General features: G+C 52.1%; 1 protein-coding gene across 1 annotated transcript in view; it reads right to left on the bottom strand.

Annotated features, from left to right (window-relative positions):
* Nucleotides 1-24558, bottom strand: part of Mad1l1 (mitotic arrest deficient 1 like 1) — a 318963-nt gene that overhangs the window by 72691 nt on the left and 221714 nt on the right. Inside the window, exon 15 of the mRNA XM_028756021.1 lies at nt 8349-8556. Within this exon, the coding sequence (XP_028611854.1) occupies nt 8349-8556 (208 nt within the window). The remainder of the gene's footprint in view (nt 1-8348; nt 8557-24558) is intronic.

Here is a 24558-nt window from a genome sequence, read left to right as displayed (position 1 = left end):
AACTCAGTAGCCAAGGATAAACTAAAAATCCTCTAATTCCCTGCCTCTACCTCCAGAGTGTAAGGATTGGGGAAGGCAAGTATGCTGGTTAGGTTTCTGTCAACTTGACAGAAGCTAGGGTCATCTGAGAAGCAGGAAACGCTGTGAATAAAATGCCCTCAGCAGATGACAAGCCTGTGAAGCATTGTTTTCCATTACTGATTGATGTGGGAGGGCCCAGGCCACTGGTGTATAGTGTCACCCCTGGGCAGGTAGGCCTGGGTCCCATAAGACAGCAGGGAGAGCAAGCCATGGGGAGAAGGCATGTGTGCAGTGTCCAGCGATAGCCTCTGCTACAGCTCCTGCCTGAGCTCCTGGCCTGACCTACCTGTGGGCTGTGAGAGGGACACAGAAGCCGAATCAACCCTTTCCTTTCTGAATTGCTTTGGTCATGGTGCTTATCACAGCAACAGAAAGCCAGCTGACACAGCACGCCTAGCATCTATTGTGCTGGGTAACTGAGGATCAAAGAGGACAAATGAAACTGGATTCCATCATCAAGCTAACAGGGCCAGGCACAGGGTCTGCAGCCTAGCCCTCTGTAACAATCATAGGCAACCACAGTGCTGGGGTGAACAGAGTCCCCAGGACAAAGTGTCTGCCACGGAAGGAAGAGCTGATAAATTACACTTCATCAAAATTAAAAACGCTGCTTATCAGACGAAAGCATTAAGAAAATGATTAGAAGACAAACAATCCAATTAAAAACTGGGCACCGATGTGAGCGGCGGCGTCTCAGCGAGGAAGATGTATGAATGGCTAATAAGCTGCAGAAACGAGCTCCGAATCATTAGTCATTAGGGAAATGCACCCACAGAGGATGTTGTCGTCAAGAAGCCAGGAAAGAGGGATTACGGGAGGATGACGAGCACACAGGGGACCCTCACAAGGGGATGTCAGCAGGCACAACCACTTTGGAAAACAATTAGGTCATTCCTTACAAAGGTGATACATGTACCAGATAATCCAAAAATCCCTTTATACACATAAGACACGGGCATTACCTCCAATGTCCACAGCAGCATGACCCACAGAGGCCCAACGTGGACACAGTCCAACGTCCACCATCAATGACTTGATCCCTAAATACATGGGTGGTCCATGCGGTGGAATATTACCCAGCCATACAAAGGGACATGGATACATGCTATGAAACGGCTGAATCTCCAAAGTATTACGCTTAGCGACAGGCGCCAGAACAAAGGCCTGCGTAGTGTAAGGTTCCATTTAGACAAATGTTCTGAAAAGACAAATCGACAGAGGAAAGATCAGTGACTGCCTGGGGCTGTGAGTGGGAGCGGACAACTGCAAGGGCATTTGGGACCCATCAGGGTGACAGGAACATTCTAACGCTGGGCTGTCATGGAGTCAGAGTACTGCTGTAAACTCACTAAATCACTGAGCTAATTAAACCCTTAGACAGCTGAGGATGGAGGGTGCTGCAGCGTGGGGAGACACAGGGGAGACAGACAGCCCAGTGCAGGCTCTGGGAGAGCTGGGGGACTTTCCCTCTGTACTTATGCCACCTAAGTTAGACCCCACAGCAGCCCAAGTCAGATGGAGCCCATACCAAACCATTGTGTCCCCCATGGTGTGGAGTACAGCGCACCAGCCACAGCCAAGGAACGCAAACTAGCTACCAAAGTCAGCTTGTGACAGCCCAGACAGGCAGATGTGCGAGACACCCTCTCTCTAAGACAGGAAACTAAAGGTGGGTGGTAGCTGCCAAGCTAGGCCTGGATGACTTCCCATAGGGACCCCGAGCTGAAGGGCCCTGCCCCCGCTTGACTGGTGAGCACTGGCTGTGCCAACACCTCCTGGCCTGGCCTGGCCTAGCCTGGCCCTGCAGGTCTGAGGTGGGGAGGTCAGGGCCGCTGTGTACATCCAGGCTGGGGTTCCAGGGTGCACGCTTGTTTGATGTGTCATGCAATAAGTCGCTCCCACTTCAATTACGGGCTGAATGAAACTGGAGAGAAATCCCTAATTGGGTACTTGGCTTCAGTTACCCGGCAAAGTTTACAGACATGCCAGGAAGGAAAGGAAACAAGGCAGTGAGCCGAGCAGCTCAGCATAGCTGGGAATGCGGGAGTTACTCAGCAGCCTCGGCAGACGGGGTGGGGGGCAGCGACGGGGGCTCACAGGGACCAGATGGAGGTCAGCTTTGCCCTCAGCCAAGGGGGACTGGGGATAAGACTCGAAGTCTAGGGACATGGCTCAGCAGCGGGGTGCTCTGTGAGCCTGGGTTTGCTCCTTGGCATCTCCAAACAAAACAACAGCACAGCAGAACAAGACTGAAGAGGCTGCAGGAGGCCCCACCTCTACCGTGTGCTTAGGACCCAGAGAAGGGCAGGGGTGAGGTGCATCAGCCAGGAGGAGGAGGAGGAGGAGGAGGAGGAAGAGGAGGAAGAGGAGGGAGGGCACACCACGGGAGCAGGGCTCCAGACATAAGCTCTGATAAAGGTCTGGGGTCACAGGCAAGGGTCATCCTGGCTCTGGATGAAGAGCCAGTGGCTGAGAAGCCCAGGTGGCATCCACAGAGTAGAAACAGGCTGGGGGAGGGGCTTCCACAAGACTCACAGTCTCCAGGCTGGGCCTGGACTACACTTTAGAGACTGAAAAGAGCCGGGCTATGCCGAGAACACTGCCAGGGCAGCTCTCGACAACAAGGCACAGTTCTTGGAGCAGCAGAGGGAGGCCAGGGATTCAGACTCTTGGGAAAGCCAAAACTCGAGGTATTGCTTCAGCCTCTTCACCCCAATTCTAGGCCTTTACCTACTCTACTATGCTGCCAGGGTCATGCTCACTAGATGAACAGCTTTCAGCTCTAGCTGACCTGGGGACAGGAAGCCTGACGCCTCAGGGTTCTGCGCCATGTTCCCTGTGGGAGTTCCATTCCTGAGTCCCATCCAGGCCTAACCCTGTAGTTAGCCCCAGCTGTGGGGAATCTCCTTTGACAATGTTCCTCGGTTCCAGTTCAGGATCTACTTTCCACACTGGCCCCTGAGTTTTGAAGTCCTGGCTGGACACAGAGAGTGGGTGTAAAGGGGACTGATTTGTGAGTGACCCGATACCTCAGGGATCAGAGTGGGAGGGCCTCTCATAGCCTACACAGCCGGCAGTTAAACCTCATGATTATTCTAAAAAAACTTCGTATGTATAAACATGTATGTGATATGTGTGACATACAAGTACATGAAAAAGGTATGTGATATGCACATGTGTGATACATCTGAGCATGTGCTTCTGCACATGCATACATGCCATCATGCACTCGTGAAGGTCAGAGGACCATTTTTTCTGTGCCAGGCCTTCAACCTGTCCGAGGAAGGTCTCTGCTCACCAACAAGCACCCAGGCTAGCTGGCCTGTGAGCGTCCCAAGTCTTCTGTTTCCAGTTCCCATCTTGTGTAGGAGTACAGCTCAGGGAGACAGTGGCTGGCCTTCAACTTGAGCTCTCCCTGTTTCCACCTCCCAAGTGGTGACAGCCTGTCCCAACAGGCTTGGCCTAGGCGTCAGAGTCCTCAGTGAGCTGATGAGCAGCTGTGTTTTCCTCTGGGCTGTTCTGGCTGATTCCTTCTGGTTGACGCTGCAGAACCTCTGTACTCTCTTCAGTGGGGGCTCAGGGCTGGGGTCTAACTGTCTGTCTGGATCACTAGGAGCTGCCTAGTGGCATCTGTCACGTGGTCGCCATGGACCAACTGCTCACTGCTCCTTTCACGGGCACTAACTTCTTACACAAGAAACCCTGGGTTCAGGGGCTTCTGTTTGGCTCTTTTTATTCCATTTACCTTCTTTCAGTAATTATGACTTTTCTTTTTCTATTTCCTTTTCTCCCCTTTTATTTGATAAGGGTTTCACTCTCTAGCTCCAGGTGTCCAGTAACTTAGGGCTCTGAGTGCTGGAATTACATGTGTGAACCTCCACAGCTGATCCAGCAATCATGTTTAATATCAAGTATGGACTTTGCTTTTTCCTTAAGGATATTCTGAGCAGTTAATAGTTGTCCCAGTACTTAAGCTACAGACAGCTCGGCTCTATATCCCTCAATGGATGTCTTGAGTTCCTTGCCCAGGTCTCCCTGAAGTCCTTGGGAGGCTAACCTTGTTCCCTGTGTCCACGCCTGGGCTCACTCCACCTGAACAGGTGCGGGGGTGCATTATTAAATATAGCCATGACCACCCCGAATTGGAAGTGTACTGGCGCTGTTTCTGTTCACTCGCCCTAAATGCAAGTGGTCCCTAGCACAACTCTAACGGAACATGCTGGAAGCCAGACAGTAGAGTGGAGGATGAGCAATTGGAAGGTGAGCCACTCTGCATCCAGTTACCTGACTCAACAGTGGGGCTCTCTGCTCAGGGTCTGGCTGGGTATCCCAGGTGGTGCCAGCCTCCTCCTTGGGGCTAAAAGGTGACAAGCCCCATGTTGTCCCCAGGTGCAGGATAAATTACAGCACTGTGCTCATAGTCTCTGTCCCTCCCAGGGATTAGCCAGCGGCATCTCAATAGAGGAGAGCACCGAGAAGATTACCCAAAAGAGACTATTCTGTGCAGATTAGATCTGAGGTGCTCTGCCAGGTACAGGAAGCCGAGTACCAGCTGGAGACATACATGGCTCTGTCCACAGGAAGGGACAGAGAAGGCTGCACACATACCTGGAGCCAAGGCTGGAGCATGGCTCACACTGGGAGGGAAGTGCTGGAGGTCTTGACTGAGATCGGCATACAGCTGTGCCGAGCTGTACAGTGTGAACTGCTACTTTACTGCACTAGCCCTAGAAACTGAGAGAGTGCGTCTTCTGCAAAGCTGTTTCTTCAACTAAGGGGAAGAGAGAGAGCTTTTGCTCTCTTGTCAGAATTGTCATCTGATGACTTCATCCCTTACAGTGTTTGTGTTGGAGCAACACTTTAAGGGTTGTTGTTTTAAGAGAGGATTTTGTTTAGAAAGGTTAAACTTAAGGCTTATCCATTTCATTACTTTTAATTAAGAAGTTACCCAGCCTCCAAGTACTGGAACTTGAACCCAGTGCCTTCAGAAACTGCTAGACAGACACTATGCTGCTGAGTCATGCCTCAACTGGGGGATTCCAGGCAGGTGCTCTACCACTGAGTTACACCCCAGCCCCTCACTGGGGGATTCTAGGCAGGGGCTCTACCACTGAGCCACACCCCAGCCCCTCACTGGGGGATTCTAGGCAGGGGCTCTACCACTGAGCCACACCCCAGCCCCTCACTGGGGGATTCTAGGCAGGGGCTCTACCACTGAGTCACACCCCAGCCCCTCACTGGGGGATTCTTGGCAGGGGCTCTACCACTGAACCACACCCCAGCCCCTCACTGGGGGATTCTAGACAGGGGCTCTACCACTGAGTCACACCTCAGCCCCTCACTGGGGGATTCCAGGCAGGGGCTCTACCACTGAGCCACACCCCAGCCCCTCACTGGGGGATTCTAGGCAGGGGCTCTACCACTGAACCACACCCCAGCCCCTCACTGGGGGATTCTAGACAGGGGCTCTACCACTGAGCCACACCCCAGCCCCTCACTGGGGGAATTCTAGACAGGGCTCTACCAGTGAGCCACACCCCAGCCCCTCACTGGGGGAATTCTAGGCAGGGGCTCTACCACTGAGCCACACCCCAGCCCCTCACTGGGGGAGTCTAGGAAGGCAACTAACTCTCCTAGTCTCTGGGAGCTTAACTCGACTGCTGTGTATTCCTAACAACAAGGTGACCATGTTTCAATAAAATTTTATTTATGGTACCAAGCTCTGAATTTTATAGTTTCTACAGTGTACCAAGTATTTTGTGGCTTGCTGAAAACTAATACATTTATTTTTAAAATAATGTCAGCTTTTGAGGTTTTTTTCTTTAAATATGGTTCTCCTGTGTTCCTGCCCCTGCCACATAGATCATGTGCATCAAGGATATTTTGCTGTTTACATGGGAAAGGGAGGGAGGCTGCAACACCGGGGATGTACCCACTCAGCCAGCACTATTCTATATACACTGTGGTTCAGGGGCTCAGAACAAGTAGTTGACATTTCCCTAGAGTGGGACAGCTGTGTGGGGACACCTGAGACAAAGCAGCTCCTTTCCCATTTAAGTAGTGCTCAGTCCACCTCTCCCCAGAAGTGGGATTGTGACTGGCCTGTATCAAAGCAAAGATGGCAGACTGGTTGGGCATCCTTTGTCCTCCCTTGCCACTCCAGCTGACCTAGATTCCATAACCAGAGCCACTGGTATAGCAAGAGAACGGAGAGTTCAAGGTCAGCCTGAGCTACATAGGAAGAGCCTGGGCTAATCTATGCCCCACACCCTCCCTGGCCCAAGCCCCAAACTAGGCCTTGGAGAGTACTCCCATTCCTGAGGCAGAAAGGCTGAAGGAAAAGGCACCCATAAGCCAACTCTCTTTCTCTCTCTTCCCCAGAGACACCTCTGGGATCCGCTGTGCCCAGTCGAGCAGTGATAAATTTGATCACCTCCAATGTGTCACTCTGACAAGATGAGATTGTTTTAATTTTAATGCATGCCTAATTAAACTGCAATTAATCAGCTAGCTGGCAGGGGCCAGAGACAGCAGGGGCCACACAAACTGAGCCCAGGCAGCACTGGGAGGTTGGGTTTTGGTCTGCTGTAGAGGTCGCCTCTATCTGGCTGCCAACGTTGGTGGAATGAGAGCCTGCAAACGCAGAGTTTCTAGGGCTTATTTCTGCTCTACTGGAGAGAGCAAGTGGCCTGAGTCCTGAGAGGACTGGGTTCCAGACTGGGCTGTTTTACACATGTGGTGTGCCGAAAAACAGGCACATGGGATATGAGAGGGTCAACAATAAGTTCCTTCATTGTGAGAACCTGACACTGGAGAAGGGCAGAGATGAAGGACAGGGGGTGAAGATCCACACTTCACACACACACGCCAACCACTCACGAAAAGAGAAAGTGTAAGCCAACAGGATCTTCTTCTAAGTTGCCAAGAAACACAGAGTTCTGACCTATAGGTCAGGTATACCATCTGTCACTCGGATCTGACCCTTACAGCAACACAGGAATCACAAGACTCACAAAGGACTCTGGCAAACTGGAGGCCTGTCAGAGCAGAGCACAAATGCTAGCAGGCGTCCCTAAAGCCAGGTCACAATACTATGGGTAACAACCCAGACAACAAGTCATATGGAGTACCTATTCTATGCCAGGTTCTCTGCAGAGAACTCCAGGGTATTAATTGCTTCTCAGAGCACCTCAGCTTGACAAGACATAAGAAATGGCGCGCCAGCCATTCTTGTTCAGACTTTGGGTTCTTGGGGCACCAAGCCCCTGATGCATGCCTTCAGTCTTTCCAGGTTCCCAGGTTCTGAGTGACACCAGGGCAGATGCAACAAGCAGAAGGGAGGCAGAACAGGACTGCAGGGATGAAGAGAAGAGTCGAGTCTGTCTTTGCCTCTCCATCCTGAGATCCGTCCCAGAGGAAGGGCTTCCTGATATCAGTTCTACCCTCCCTGGCTCAGGACTAGAAATGCCAAGTACCTCCTTAGGACCAGAAGACAGACACACAGAATGGAAACAGGTGCAATTGTAGGATGAGAAGTAGCTGAGAACCACATGCAAGACATAAACCTCAGGACAACAGAGGCTCCATAGTCATATCCCAGTCCAGGTGGCTTGAAATGCCCTTAAGGGTAAGGGAACAAGAGTGATCTCGGAACAGGCAGGGTTGCTGCAGGACCTGCGACCAGCATGCCTTTGTCCCAGCTCCCTTCTCACCCAGACCTAGTGCAAGCCTCTCCCTCATACTCACAAGTGTACACTTCAGAGCTGTAGAGCAAAGCAGGTGGGGCAGGAGCCCATGGCTGCCATGCTTACCAAGGCTCAGTGAAGGACGTCAGTGGGCACTACAATGCCTCAAGGGTGCCAGGTACAGGCTCTGACGGTTGTTACCCTGACTTACTGACTGGAGAGGGTGGCGAGAAGCACTGACTGTGCTGGTCTTGCTCTTCCCTGGAATCTTGGGCCTGGCTGCAAAGGGCCCTGGGCTCTGTGATGTGTGCTTAGGCCAGTGAACGATGGCCCTGTTTTCTCTGAGGATTGGATTTACTCATGATTAATGGGCCACATATAAACTGATAAATGGTATTAATTTGTTTTGGGGGGTCTGAGACGATCTTAGCTGCTTGCAAACTTGGATGACTAACCCTGTTTGCAAAGCCTGCAGGGAAGCAATATGTCTCAGCTGGCTATAAGGGCAAGCAGGCTAGGCCATCCGTGCAGCCCCACATGCACACCTCTCCAGAGACCAGAGGGCTGGGTGAGTTGACCTACCTGCCACCTCCTTGGATGAGGGCAGGCTGGAGGCAGCCTCCAGGTCAGCAGGGATGGGGCCCCCTCTCTCCAGGGCGTGCACGAGTCCCCGTAAGCGCTCGCATTCCTCCTGTAGGCGGTCACGGTCCTCACGCTGGCGCTGCCTGGCCATGCTGGCTGGGTTCAGGCTCATGTGTAGCACTTTGGTTCGACTCTGGTTGTAGTCACCCTAGAGGAGCAGACAGAGCACAGGGTCACCAGCTACAGATGAGGCGCTCAGGAGCACAGAGCACAAGCAGGGAGGACTCTGGCAGCACATGAACGTTTGGTGGAACACCAGCTGCCGCAGCTGCTGTGACATCATCACAGCACTTGTACAACGTGTGCGGGTGAGCCTGTCACCAATCTGGGTTCTCATCTCCTAAGAGTGCAGAGACCACTGACTGAACTGGCAGAGAAAACAAGCAAAGCAGTCTTACTCCCCTTGGGCCATCACAGGTGCTCCGGACACAGCTCAACTTACCTAAAAACCAAATTCAGTGTTATGTTCTGGAAGGAACAAGAGGCATAGGCTTGTTCCTACACCGTACACAAGATAAGAAGATTGTAAATAAAAGGCTAGTTAGAGCCATAGAGTGAGTACAGGGGTAGCCTGGGCTACTTGGTAAGATCCTGTCTCAAAAAAAAAAAAAAAAAACAGGACTGGAGATGAGGCTCAGTGGTACAATACTTAGGTAGAACCCACCAGTAAGGGGTTGATGGTGTGGCTCAGTGGTAGAGCCCCTGCCTACAATCCCACAGTGAGGGGCTGGGGTGTGGCTCAGTGGTAGAGCCCCTGCCTACAATCCCCCAGTGAGGGGCTGGGGGCAGGGCTCAGGATGTGGCCTAGTCATAGGACTCTTGCTTAGAATCAGCCAGTGAGAGTTGAGGGTGTGGCTCAGCCGTACAGTACTTGTCTAGCACGTGTAACCTGCATCCCATAAAGCTGTCCACAGCCAGTGAATCCTGACATAAACACTGAGAGACCAGTCTCACAGTGCCTGTCCTCCAGCCCTGTGAGGTCTGCCATCTATCCCTCTTGGCAAGAGGTCTATGGAAGGGAGGCCCAGAAATGAACACACAAGAGTACCTTGCTCCCTAGAATGGTTTTACAGAGAAACCATGACTGTGCCAAGGAGAGTTCCCACAGACTCGCTCCAGTGCCTGAAGCTAACAGTGCCCAGAAGTGCCACCCACCTGTCATTGCTTCCTCAAGCCAGGGACAAGCACAGGAGAGCAATGTGGCTGATTCTAGGGGGTATCTATCCCCACATGCTCCAAAGGCAGTGACTAAGACTACAGCACAGGAGAGGGTGGACAGGATGCCTGTGACCTCGACATCTCAATTCCAGGAAGCCAATCAAGATATAAAAGGCTAGATTACATTTTTTGCATGTATTTATTTTATGAGTCTTTTGCCTACATGTACGGATGTGTACAAGATGAGCGCCTGGGGCCCATAGAGGTCAGAAGAGGTGCTGGATCCCCTGGAACTTGAGTCACAGCTGTAGACTACCATGTGGGGGCTGACAGTGTGAGAGGACAGGATCATCTTGTGGTGACGGTGTCTCAGGTACGACAGACGATGTGCTGGCATGAGAGAAACAAACGGAAGCTGATGCAGCACAGCATTCAGGAAACTGAGGCAGGAGAATTATGAGTTTGAGAATTTTAAGTTTAACTGAGTTTCATCAAAAAGGAAAAAAAGGACTGTGTGTGTGGCGGCGGCATGGGGGAGTGGGGATACATTATACCTGAAAATACTCTGGGAAGGAGGTGAACCTCAGAGTGGGATTGTTCTCCATATCTCATTCACCTGATCAGTTCACACATAGTTATTTGGAACTCAAAAATAAGCAAGAAAATGTCAGCCACTGAAAAACAGGCAAACTGAATGATCAGATACTTCACAGACAGAACCCAAAGAGCCAATGAGCACAGAATGGTATACACATGAGCCATCAGGAAAGCCTTGGCTGCAGCCAACAAGATAGTCATATGCCTAGCACGAAGCAGGCATCCCACGAAGAAGGGGTATGTATTCTTGCATGGTACTGAGTGGACAGTGGGTGGTGACCACAATGTGCCATGTGGTGGTGACCCCAAGGCCACCAAAGGGAGAGGCTCTCTGCTGCCTCCACTGGGCCCAAGACAGACTTCTGTGAGGTCTGAGGTGACTCAGGAAGTCAAGCTAGGAGTCAGTTGTCATCTTGGCCATCCTCTTCCCAGATGCCCCTGCTCTCAGGCATGTAACAGGGCTGCCACAGAGGGTGGGATGGAGGCTAGAAGTGTCTTCTAGAATCTGGGAGCAGAGAACTGGCCCATGATGAGGCCTCTGCTGATGGGTCTGGGGTCCAATCCTCAAAGCCCAGGAGCCAGTTACTGTTCAGCAAGGGACACTGATCCTCATGTCGACATACAGGGGCTCCCTGCCTCCTCTGGCCTCAGCCTCCCCTCCCAGGATGCCTGCTGAGGAGATGGGAAGTAGCTCACTCATTTAGACCACCAGACGCATAGAGCGAAGAAGCTGGGAGACTCAGTTAGTGAGGCAGCCGGTAGTCAATAAGCTTCCAGGTCCCATGAGCTAAGCTGCTGTAGGCCATTGCCCCTCTGTAGTACCAAAGGGCAGTATGATCTTTCCCTGGCGTACCTCACCCAGGCCACAGTCTGTCAGCCTTTAGCCACCCCTCCAGATATGCTTCTGTGGGACCGAGGGGTTAAGAGGAGCAGCAGAACAACAAGATCCTTCACACAAGCAAACACCAGCCTGCAGTCCCCTCCAGATGGGATGTGGTGGGGTTGGGGGGGGGGAAGTGCCAGAGCTACCCACAGGGAGCAGTAGGGTTTGCAAACTTGGCTTCCTAGGCCACCAGCCAGAACTAGGAAGAGGGAGGGAGGGGGAGCAGGCCTGGCAGACTCGTCAGAGCTTTCCTGAGAACCTTGTAAAGCCCTGGGGATGAAGAGGCTCCCAGAACGCTAGCTGATTCCCTGGCTTTCAGGGTTGAGACTGTTACTTGTGCAATTTCAACAGTCTTTTATTCCGTGCAATTTCACCAGTTGGGGAGATAACCAAGCATGTGAAATCCATCACCTACACCCGCTGTGACAGCCCTGGGGCTGGACAAGTGTCTCGGCTTCCCTGCCCAGGCCAAGCACTGGGAGCTGGGTAGGGGATCAGAGCCCAGCCTGCCACCGCCTGTAGAGCCAGCCAGCTCTTCAGGGCTACTCGTCTGTCCCAGTGCCCACTGCACAGCTCGGTGAGAAAGCAGCCACAGACTATAGGCGTGGGAACTGGCAGGGAAGAGCGTCAAGTGTGCCAATGAAACCATGCTCACCCAAACACAGGAATTTTTATGTGGCCTAAGATATTCCTGAGTTTTCCTTTTAAAGACTTTAAAAACCACAGCTAAACCCTTAGTTTGGGTGTTTTACAGGCTGATAGGCTGTGTCCGGGAGATCTCAAGCTGAGGTGAGGAATAACTGGGTCCTGGAACAGCTCCCGTAGCCCCAAACTGAGCATACAGCACAGAAGACACCACAAGACTCAAAAGTATTCTCAAAGAATACCTTTTATTCCAGAACTCAGGAGGCAGAAGTAGGAGGATCTCTTGGAGTTTAAGGCCAGCCTAGTCTACATAGTGAGGTCTAGGATAGCCTAGGCTACAAGTGAGATCCTGTTTCAAAAAACAGACAGACACATACATATACACACAGAGGGAGGGAGGGAGGAAAGGAAGAGGGAGAGGAAGGGGGAGAGGGAGGGGAAGGGGAAGGAGAAGGGGAAGGAGAGGGGGAGAGGGGGAGAGGGGAGGGAGATGCTAGGGAGGAAGGAAGAGGCAACCAGCCTGAGCCTCTCTAAGGCAGGCCACCGTCTCACTCTGTAGAGCATGAAGCCAACAGCAAAGTATCAGTGCTTACTCAAAACAAGTACCCAGCCAGGAACTGACAGACGACAAGTGACAGCCATCACTACCCCTGCCGTCCCCCCTCCACAGCACCTGCACCTTATAACACACTTCGTCATCTTAAACACTTGTTTTATTTGCTGTCCCCTACCAGAGGTCAGCTCCGTGAGGACAGGGCTGTCTGTCTTGTTCCTCACAGTGCTTCTGGCACTGACAATGTGTCTGGTATGGCACCGAGTCTACCAGATGAATGCTTAACAAAGAGAACATTTCTTGGGCCAGAATGTATGTCACACGCTTAGAAATCAGATCACCAACTGAAGCATAAAGAACTACGAGGCCCACAGACATAGCCTCCCTCCCTCCCTCCCTCCCTCCTGTGAGAGACGCAACATCTCTGCTCCTGAGTAGATATGGGGCCATTGCTGCAGACAGAAGTGACCCCAATTGAAGAACTCTCTTCCCTACATGGTCACCTGGAGGCACTAGGGTTGCAGAGGAAGGAACAGCCAGATGTCTGTAGACACTACATAAAGGGAGAAGGCAGGGCCAAGGGCATTGTCTGAGTCCACAGCCATGTGTGCACCCAGCACCACCTAGGTTTCTGTTCTCAAGTCCTATAGCAGGGCTGATACAAGGGGTTTCAGAGCTTGGACTGGGAAGGAAACTAAGTGGCAGTGGTCAGGGGCCACATGGTGCAGGAGGTAAGCTGTGTGGATGTCATCCATGTTAAGGCTCGTGTAGCCTCAAGACTACCAGAGGGAGATATCAGTGCTACCGCTACCAGGCACACCAAGGCCTTTGCTGCAAGGAAGGGCCAGCCAGGAACTACATAATAAACATGGGAAGGAGGCTGGGCAGACCCTGAGGGGCTGCCATAGGCCAGGAAAACAGGTCAGTGCCTTCTAAAATGTGCAAATTCACCTGCCCAAGAGGTATTACCAGACATGCCTGCTTCTATGCCTGGGCATGTTTGAGCACTTGAGGGGCCAGGCAGCTACGTGCCTCTAACTACAGGAGAGGCAACAGAGACCACTGGGGAAGAAAAGTACAGGCTCAGTCCACAGCACCAGATCCTGTCTCAGCACTGGTTTGGGTCTGCTTGGTTTCCAGGCACACCTGGTACCTGTTTCAGGCCCAGGGACATCAGTGCCAGTATGAAGAAGGCTGTCCAGGGCCCGGCTAGCATCCGAGACGAGCAGATGGCAGTCAGCGAGCGACTTCGCTGAGTCTGCCACAGGATGACAGCTTTGAGGAAGAAAGGGGAGAATGGCTGTAATCTGCTGCTAAAATTTGTTGCCTTGTTTGATTCACAGCTGAGGAAACTGGAGGCACTGACAAGAATCTCAAAAGGAAAATTCTGGAACCTTCCTTTGAAGCCACGATGCAATCATTGACTAAACAAAAACATCTCACTTGCTGAGTGAGCGAGCTGATGTTTTCTGCTAATGATGGTGGGCACACAGGAGCTGACAGTCAGAGTGTGTGGCAGGAAGGTGTCAACACTGGGGTTTTCTGTGGCCTCTGCTCAGATCTATGGATAGTGGTACTGGCAGGTCTATGCATGGGGCTCCTCCAGGGTATAGTGCAGACTCCCTGAAGAGCAAGTGGCTCTTCCTGCCCACTCTGTGACCTTCTGTGTAAGCTGAGGTGACCAGCCACTGCTCTCCATTCAGAGCCATCAGCAGGCACATGGCTGAGTGGGCCAGTATCTGGTGCACTCAGTTCATATAGCGTGTTCTTTCCCTAGTGTGTGAGTGGCCTTCCACAGGTCCTCTGAGCCTTCAGGCCTCAGTTTCCCTCTGAGGGAGAACATGGTGAATTTGGTCCTTTTTGTGTTTGTATGGGTGTGTGCAGCGTACAGCATATAATTCAGTGTACAGGTACATACAGAAGCCAGAGCAGGACATGGAACTGGGTGGGCTGAGACCATTCCTCTACTGTTCACAGTTTTACTGCCTTGCCACAGAGTCTTTCCATTGAACTGGAAGCTGACTGTTTTATCAGGAGTAAGCTCTTGGCCTCACTGTCTCCACCCTCCAGTGCTGAGGCTGTATGTGCCACACCTGCCATTTTATATGGCTGCTGGGGATTTGAACTTGGGTCCCACCCACTGAACTATCTCCCCAGTCCTAGTGAATCAGGTCTTTAAGAACCTTTCTTCTGGGCTAGAGAGATGGTGCAGGGGTTAAGAGTGCTTACTGCTCTTATAAAGGACCCACATTTGGTTCCCAGCACTCATCAGACGGCTCACAACTGCCTGTAACTCCAGTTGCAGGGCATCCAACATGGGCACCTGTAAGCACCCACCTGCTGCACATAAGGTGTATACAGTGTACACACACACACACACACACACACACAACCTAGCCTGTGAGAGGGCTCAGTAGGTAAAGAAAAAAGGTGACAATCTGAGTTCACTCCCTAGGACCCGCATGATAGAATTAGAGAAGTGACTCAGACAGGTTGTCCACACACGTGTGCTATGGTACGTGCATACTTAAACACACACACACACACACACAAAATAAATAAATAATAAAAACATAATGAAAATTAAAAACTAAAGTCCAGAGGAAAGCAACCCCTGGCTCCTGACCCTGCAATAGAACTAGATCTCTCAACTATGTCCCCACTGAAGAACAGCTGCCCCTAACCTCACTCCCCTGGGTCCAGTTGCCCCAGGGAAGGTCCAGGCAGCAAGCTGAGAGCCAAGGCCGCCTGCCACTGGGTACCTGACTGGCATACCAAGAGACCCTGCTGGAAAGAGGCAGCAACGCGAGGAGAATTAAAAAGCACAGTTAAATAACCACCGATCCTCATACATATTTATAAGTCACTCAACTCAAAACTAAATCAATACCTCTCCCAGCTGAGCTCCGCAGCTCCATAGTGAAAGTGAGGCTTCGGTTGGGCTGCTGAGTCCGGGAATAGTGGGCCGAGCTGGGTTGAGAGAGCAGCAGAGGCCACAAGTGAGAACCCCGGGGACCCCAGATGGCCACTGTGTGGCCTTCCCTGCCTCACACAGCCTTTGGAACCTGCCTATTCAGGAGGCCAGGCTGTACCACACTTCTGACCTGCCCTCAGCAGGTCCAGGGTAGGCTAGGGAACACTTGGGCCGGCATAGCTCAGGGCTGTTTTTACAACACCCTCAGGTTCCTGGTTCCTGGTGACTAAGGGAGATCACAAAACAGGACAGTATGTGTTGACACAGCACAGATGTCAGGCTGGACGCTGGGCTTTAGAATACAGTCCTACAAGACTATGGGTAAGCCTTGCTTAGCCAAGGAAGGGCTGGTGACTTCCATGGTAGCAACCCTGATCCCCCTTGCAGGGGACAGCCTACAGAGCTGCCCACACCAGATCTCAGCCTCTTCTATATTTCATCCTTTAGACCCTGGGCTGTGAGCTCAGCCAGTAACGTATGCGAGGACTGGAAGAGGGGGTGGTGGCTAAGCTGAGACAGGAAACTCTTAGGGCAGGTCCTCCCAGGCTCAATGGATTTCCCAGGGCTGCACTTCAGGCTTCCAGTACAAGACTTCAGCAACACCAATTCGTCAATGCCTAAGCATGTAGATCTGAGGGAAAGGGGCTACCTGACTTTCTAGTGCACAGACCAGAACTCAGACAGAGCTCAGAAAGAAGGGCAGACAGCTGGTGGCTACTTCAGGATGCCTAGGGTCCTCTCTCTTCAGGTGCTCTGTTGGGGCCGGCCTGGCCTGGAAGTCAATGATGTACAGTCCCAAGCATACCTCATGTTCGGAAACGAGCCCACTCAGCTGCTTCCTTTACAGGCCTCAGCTGCTCCTGGGCTGTGGGTATCACCAAGTGGCTCCAAGTCCTTAGGAAGGACAGAGGGTGGGCAGACATGAGCGTGTTCTTTGCAACAGCTTTGCAACGTGGGCAGCTGTCACCAACCCAATGCTTTTAGGCCCATCCCTGTACTCTAAACAGATCCTAAGATCTGTCTGCCTGTCCACCTGTCCATCCTCATCCCTAAATAAAGCTAAAGTGTTGAGACTAACGTCTGTCTGTTTGACCCTGCCCTCAGTCTCATGTTAGACACATCCAGGTGGCTATCTCTCAATGGTCCATGGATCTGAGGGTTCCTGGAGACACCCCTAAGAACTGAAGGATACCTACCAAACTGAGGCAACTACCAGGAGTTACCAGGTGCAAAGAGATGACACTGTCAGCCTTGTCCCTCACAGTAGGATCAGGAGACGTGGTGCCAGCAGCAAACAGGAGCCATGGGTCCCAAGCACTTGCATCCCAAAGTCCTTCCTATGTCACCTAGAGGACCTAGAAGTCACCAATCCTGCTTTCATCCTTACTCTCTCAGCAAGAAACTGTCTGATCCAGTTTGCTTCAGATAGGCTCAGAACCACTCCACATCCCCCACCCCCCAAAAAAACACAAAACCTCAGACCTGGTAAAGCCAAAGTGAGACCCTGGGACTATGGCAGCAGTTCAGGAGAGTGACCACCTGGGGATATGCAGTACTGTGTGCCTTCCAACAAACTGATTAGTCACCACAGGACAGGACAGTCCTGGGGAGGGTTTAAGACTATGCAGGCTACACATAAGCTCAGAGATTGTTGGTCAAGCAGGACAGGTCTCCAGATCCTGGGCCTATGCTCCCTCCCTCCTTTCTCCATCTGCCTTGCAACCCAATGCCCTCAACAAACCAAATGAGGAAACAGGTAGGTCAAGGAAGGCTGAGGCTCCAGAGCTGATGTATGGGTATGCTTAAGTTGGGAGCCAACATAGGCGACCCAGCTGAGCGGCACCAGCTATGAGCTGGGCTGGACCTAAAGATCCTAATCTCAGCCTTGTGACATGCAGCACTGAGGATGACAATGGCCTCACTGCTAGTGACAAGGTTGGCTACCTAGGCTTCTATAGCAGCACAGTCAGGGTATGGACATGAAGTGGAGACTGTTCTTGGAGGCGGGGCAGGTATCCTATTTGTGTCTACTGGGTCATAGCTTAGGCTGGCATTCCCAGCAACCCCAGAATGAGCCAGCCAGGAGGAACTCTGGAAAGCAAGTGGTGTCTGTTCTCATGAGCTCCTCACTGTATAGTAACTGGCTGCTGCCCAAGCTCATGCCTAGCTCTTGGTGACAGCTGGTAGGAGGCTACAGAGACATGAGCCAGCAGTAGAAGGATCGATTAAGAGATGATGGTCAAGGGTCAATGAGGGCTGAGCAGGAGCCTGTGAGGGTGGGGCCTGCCAGCCAGCTACCACACCTAGCACATTGATGTGTGTGGCAGAAGCTTGCATCCCTGCTCCTCGGTCTCTGTCAGACAAAGATGATTCAGTGTGTGTGTGTGTGTGTGTGTGTGTGTGTGTGTGTGTATGCATGTATGTATGTATGTACACACACACACACACACACACACACACACACACACATCTATCTATCTACCCATCCATCTATCTATGTATCTACATCTCAAAGACAGTCTCCCGCAGTTCAGGCTGTCCTTGATATCAGTATGTAAGCCAGGAAAACACCCCTGAACCTTTTGATGAAGATGACCGCCACAACTCTTCCTCCAGCACTCGAGTGCTGGGATTACAAGCACGCACCACCATGCCCAGTTTATGTGGTGCTGGGAAGCAAGCCCAGGCTTCCCGTATGCTGAGTGCTCTATGAACTAAGTTCCTTTCAATTTTTTTAACTGTGAAATATCCCACTGAACCATGCCTCATTGTGCACCAGTGTGTCAGGCATATCCGGTGTTGTACAACCATGACTGCCATCCATCCAGAATGCCCATCTTCTCCAGCTGAAAGTGGCACTAAATACTAACTCCCTGCCCCCAGCCCAGCCTGGCTCCCACTTTTCCACTTTGCATCTCTAGGAATCTGATATTCAAGGGAATCTGACAGCATGGACCTTGGTGGCCCGCCTTAGTTTTTTTAGTGAATGTCTTCAGCGTATACATACTTGCAACTGGCATCAGGAGTTCATTCTGGGCTGAATAATATTGCATGATATAGGAAGCCAGTGCTCCATGGGAGCCCAGTGAGTGAATATTCCTCCTATCCCCTGCCACTGAACCTGCTAAACTTGACAGGCCTTGGTTAAACCAAGGTGCTTCCAGATTTTCTGGTTTTCCTAAAACAGAGTTCTTTATCTAGCCTAGGATGGCCTTGAACTCATTATCCTCCTGCTTCAGACTATTCAATGCTAAGATCAAAGGCTCTAAGGGTCTTTCAGTGGCCATGGCATCCATAGCAAGCATCATGAAGCCTTCAAGACACTCCCCTAGAAACCAGAGTCTCATCCATAATGGCAGGGTCAGTGTTATGTCTGCCATCCCCATACATGATGGCAGCATGCCTCATTTGAACAGGGAATACTGTAAGGCTGTCACTTCAAGAAGGGCCGGCCACCTGGACCAACCTAGTCCATCTGTTTTGGGCACAGATGGTAAAAAAGATGCTACATAGTGGCAGCTATGCCACACCCTATAGAGCACTGCTTCTTCTGTGTGGTGCTCCTGGTCCTTGGCAGCTGTTCCATTCACTCAGCTCCCCATGGAGACTGTTTGGCTGGACAGTCTCCACACTGGCACCGTTATGCTCACCTCTCAGTGGACCTTGCTGTAGGAGAGTAGGTGAGAGAATGTCAATTCACCAAAAATGTTAGCCACAGGTTTCTACAGTGCTGGGACATTGGAATGTGGCTCAGTGATAAGGCACCTGACTAGAATCAACCAACCAGAGACTAGGGGCGTGGCTCAGTGGTACAGCACCTGTCTAGACCCCAGTGAGGGGCAGGGGGTGTGGCTCAGTCGTAGATCCCTTATCATGCACAAAGCTGAGCTCCATTTCTGAATAGCAAGAAAAAAAGGAGGAGGAGGAAGAGGAAGAAGAAGAGGAGGAAGAGGAAGAGGAAGAGGAAGAGGAAGAGGAAGAGGAAGAAGAAGAAGAAGAAGAAGAAGAAGAAGAAGAAGAAGAAGAACCATCAGTAGACTTGTAATGTTCTTAGCTAAATCCTTCACAAGAGCCTCAAGAAGACTCAGTGTTGTCTGTATGCCTGCCCTGCTTGTGCCAGCGTGCTAGTTGAAGTCTCTTAGTCTGGGGACCTCCTGTGTGTCCCTCTGGAGCAGCTCTGGCTCTGTCTTGTGCCTTGCGTGAACGCTGCACATATGAGCAGTTTCTGGGTGGGTGTTTACCATCCTCACCAGTCTTTTCTATTTTCTCCCTTTCCCTTTTACTCGTCATGTAACAGTGAGATCACTAAAACCTTAGATGCATCAAGAGAGGACAGTCGTCGTAGCTGTCTTCTGGGTCAGGTGTGCTGCTGAGCAGGCTTCAGGTGGAGATCCAATGGGAATAAGCTAGAAAGGCACAAAGCTACTGCAAGATGGGACCACTGGGCACACATGAGACTGTCAGAGAACCTGTCTCCTGACCCGATTGCTAAGTGCAAGCCAGGGTGCTGAGGCAGGAGGTGGGGGTCTAAGGGTTCTAGTTGGGATCTGTGGAGTATGAGGACCCTGGATGGATTGGAAGGCAGGGTTCAGTGCTCCAGCAAGGAGAAGCAGCTGGTGCCAGAGAGCCTGTAGGCCCCAGGGACTAAGTTCTGTAGGAGGTGACATCAAGAGGAGGAGGGTGCATCAGTTGCTCAAAAACAAGCAAAAGAAATCAGTGCCTGTGGAACTTCACTACACTAATGCCTGTCAGCAAGCCGGCTGTTCTTAGTCTCCAGTGTTAATACACATGAGCTGCCTGCACTCACCTAGGTCTGTGCTGTCTGTCCTTTCACTGAGCATCTTACTTCACACAGACATTCTGCAAGGCGGGGCCTGGAGGCCACTCCAGGAGAGATGCTGAGCTCCTCTCTGTCAAGGCCAGCTCCCAGCCCTGGAACAAGGTAGAGCCAGGAGGGACATATGCTTGTCTTGTGCAAGGTGCTAAGGCACAGCAGGGTGTGAGGTGCAGGCCTGGGACCAGCTACATGAAGTCCACGACAGGACGGTCACAAGTCCTTCAAGGCCTGCCTGGACTACAGAGCAGGTTTTCAGGCCAACCTGGGGAACACCGTGAGACTCTGTCTCACAATAAAAAGGAAAAAGAAGGCTGTAGAGCCCTGCCTAGAATCCCCCAGTGAGGGGCTGGGGTGTGGCTCAGTGGTAGAGCCCCTGCCTAGAATCCCCCAGTGAGGGGCTGGGGCGTGGCTCAGTGGTAGAGCCCCTGTCTAGAATCCCCCAGTGAGGGGCTGGGGCGTGGCTCAGTGGTAGAGCCCCTGCCTAGAATCTCCCAGTGAGTGGCTGGGGCGTGGCTCAGTGGTAGAGCCCCTGCCTAGAATCCCCCAGTGAGGGGCTGGGGTGTGACTCAGTGGTAGAGCCCCTGCCTAGAATCTCCCTGTGAGGGGCTGGGGCGTGGCTCAGCAGTAAAGCACTTACCTAGCTTACCCAAGGCCCTGGGTACAATCTGAAAACTGCAAAGAAGAAAAGGGAAGGAAAACAAATAGGAAAGACAGGTGAAGGCAGTAAAGGGCCCAAGGAGTTCTCACACAGAAACTGTCCATATGTAACAGTGCACACAGCAAGACACGAAACAAAACTGGTCTGTTTCAGAGGGACACAGATGGGGTCTCCAGACTAAGAGACATCAGTGGACATGCTCATCCAAGGAGAACAGGCATGTAGACAACGCTGAGCCTCTGTGTTCACCCTATTCCCACGACTGTAGACAAGATTCCAAGTCTGCAGGAGGGTATGGCCACTGCCCGCAAGGAGCTGCACAGAGATCCTGGGGCAGGGGTGGGGGTCAATGTTCCAACAATACAGTCTCTGTGGACACCTGGTGAGGAGGGTGCCGGTCGTGTCGAGGCTGAGCAGGACAGGAGTGCTGCCATAGCTGGGTGAGGCAGAGTAAACGAGTTCAACATAGTGGCAAGAGGGTCTGGCTTGGTCCTTGCAGCCTCGGCACCGCACTCTGTGGGCCTCACAGACATTTCAGATCTTTAGGAAAGAACCGGGCTGAGGAGTTACAGTGGGCAGGGATTGTCTGAGATGCTCCCAGAGGACACCCCAAGTCTCTCCTCTGATGTCTGAATGCTGCTATGCCATTTCTTGCTCTGTGGTATGTTACCACTTTCCATGATCCATGCCTTCACACAGAGAGCACTGATGCCACCTTCTTAGTGTCACTCAGTTCTCAGGCAAGGGCTGGAGGCTACCAGAGACTTGTGCTGGCATGGCCTGGAGCTCAAGGATCCAGACAATGCTGGGCTTTTTTCATTCAGTATCTTAGGGCCTTGCCTGACATGGGTGTCTCGTGGTAAGTAACACCCTGACATTGTAGAAGTGTATGCATGCGGCAGGTGTGGGCACAGGAAGAGGTGAGGCTGGGCACCCTAACCGCACTGCTGCTTGTGACGCAGGCAGGAGCAGGAACGTTTGCAGGCTCAGGAAGCTTTCCACTCGCAGGAAACCCAGCAATTTTCTGCCCACTCCATTTCCAAAAAAGATATACTGATTCGAAATGTCACTGGGCAGCCGTCTGGGCTCTGTTCTGAGCAGCACTTTAGGACTGTAAGGTGGTACGGACATCAGCCTAGCCTCCCCTGACTGTGAGAGGAATGTGCCAGCTCAGAGGCCTGGCCCCGGGGTCCACTGGCACAGCCTCACTGTGGAGGGAGGAGCTCTGCTCCGTCATGAGGCAATACTGTGGGACGAGGGGCCCGGGCTTAGATTCCAGAGATGAATTCGCTTAATTACATGCATGCTCGAGTGCTTAGAGGAAGTGTACAGATGTCTGCAATTTAGTTTCAAATGCATCAAAAGAATAAAACGGACTAATGGATGGCAGAGGGATGGATAGGAATGTCACACAGCCACAAGTGTGCCGTTCCCAGCAGGATGTAGGTGGTGGGTAAGTGGGCATTCACTGTAAAATTCTTTCAATTTCTCTATCTTGAAAACGATTGCAGTAGAACCCTGGGGAAAAGCAGTAGGGCCCGCTCCCATGGAGGCCTGCCTAAAATGTGGGACCACGAGGCATCAACAAGTCTCGGGGCTGGCTTAGCACTCCACGTTTCACATGAAGGACCCTCACTTGTCACCATGCAGGGATATGTCCTGGCCTGGACAGGCTCCCCTGCCCCTCAGGGTGGGCAGAGCCCCTGACAGGCCTCTCCTTGGTGACCCTACACATATCCTGACATAGCTCATCAGAAGCACTTCTGTGGAGGCTTTTCTGGGAGGCTGTGAGGAGCACGGGCCTCTGTACACAGCTGTCCTGCTCTTACGAAATACACAACGTATCTAAGGACAGAGACTGACAACCCCTGTGTCTGCCTCTGTGCCAGCCCGAGTCTCCCCACCTCTAAGTCAGGCCTTCCTGCCCCCACACTTTCATACAGAGTCTCACTACATAGTCCAGGCTCTGCAACTCAGAACAACTGCTACAATGCTGAAACTCAAGGCCTGCACACTGTGGCTAACTTCCCAGAAGCTTTGCCAGGACTGTCTGTGAGTCCTAAGTTTGCTGTCCACCCGGCCAATTGGCATGTGAGCCCATCAGGCAAGCAGACCCTAGTACTTTTTCTACTCCCTAGCTACACTAGCAATGCACACAGGTCACTCTGGTCAGTGTGCAAACAGCCAACGACCCAGGAGGGGATGGCATCAATTTGGCAAGTTTGCATGCAGCACTGTGATGACCCATCCACTGAGCCCCCAAGCACGCCCACACGCCCAGCTCTAAGTGGTCACCGGAGTTTTGCTTCCTCACCAACCAGCTGTGAACTAATTACAAAAAATCCTAACTAGTTGCGCTCCCTCTCCGAGCATATGTTCCCAATTAAGATGAACCGCAGCTGATTTTAATCAATCTTCCTTGAAGCGCCAACTTGAAGCCACTCTTCTTCTCTAGAGGGAAGAGTGAGGCGGAGAGTGGGAGCGCAGGAGGCTGCCTGCATACTGAGCACATGAGTAAGGCTTGAGGACGCCCAAAGGCTAGACTGCCAGGTTCTAGGTCCAAGCAGTCCCATTAGAGTTGCAGAGGAGGCTGGGTCTCAAAAGGGCTGGCATCAAATGCTATGGCCAGGCCATAAGAAGCCCCAGGATGGATGTTTCTTCCCCAGTACCAGAGGGGCCCAGGTTCAAGACCAACATATAATGGGACCCAGGGCTTTGACCTTGATGAAAAACGAATGACAGAGCATCTAACAAGGGCTTGCAGGCAGCTGAGGGATAGTGGGGGATGGGAGAGAAAGGACCTAGAACAGAATTCCCTCAATCCTATCACCTAGCCTTATGAAGAAAGAGCAGCAGCTCAGATAGGAAATAAACAGGCCTAAGGCCTCCCAAAGTGTGCTCCACATGGCTGCCCGGAACAGGGTGGAAGTAAGTGTGCTCCACACAGCTGCCCGGAACAGGGTGGAAGTAAGTGTGCTCCACACAGCTGCCCGGAACAGGGTGGAAGTAAGTGTGCTCCACACAGCTGCCTGGAACAGGGTGGAAGTGTGCGCCACACGGCTGCCCGGAGCAGGGTGGACATGGTCCATTAGCACTCTAGCCCTCAGGAAGGGCTGAACAGGGCCAGCAACTTGTGCTCCAGGAAGGAGATCTTGTGAATCCCATTCTGTGTCACCCACACGGGGCACAGAACACTGGCACCTCCTTTAGTTGTGTTGTCCCTGAAGTCCCTACAAGCTGCACTGAAATCCATTTATCACCCTATCCTGACACAGTTCTTCAGCCAGGTAGCCTTGATTCACCCTCCAGCAGCCCTCGGCCCAGGACAGTGGCCCAATTATTACAGAACAGGATGACAGGTCCCAGGGCTGGGCATGACTACAGCCAAGGTTCAGAAGACCTCACTTCATCAACGCTGTCACCTCTCCCATCACCAAGATTGGTAACAGGAACGCGATTTGATTGCCTCTAATAGGTGCCAAGGTAAAAATCAATGGCCTGTCTAGAAGCCGGGCAATCTCTAACCTGTGGGCTTCTTGCCATGAGCAGTGTGGTCAGGAGGAGGAAAACGAAAAAGAAAAAAACAAACAGTCCAATGCAGACAGCAGAGAAGGTCATGGCCACAGGGAAATGACAGGAACAGGGGACAGCACCAGAGAGAAGAGAGGCCGAGGTCAGTGCTGAGAAGCACAGGAACCAACGGCAGGAAGCAGTTCCCTGCACAGTGAGCCAGAGTGGCACAGACCTGTGGCCCTGCAGAACCCAGCAGTAGCTCTCAGCCAGGTAAGGGTGGATGCATAGGAGGAAGTCTGGGTTTCATTCACAGGAGCTGGAAGGAGTACCAC

The sequence above is a fragment of the Grammomys surdaster genome, unplaced genomic scaffold, assembly GCF_004785775.1.
Source record: "Grammomys surdaster isolate TR1022 unplaced genomic scaffold, NIH_TR_1.0 126109, whole genome shotgun sequence".
NCBI classification, from domain to species: Eukaryota; Metazoa; Chordata; class Mammalia; order Rodentia; family Muridae; genus Grammomys; species Grammomys surdaster.
This window is presented reverse-complemented; position numbering and strand designations above follow the sequence as displayed.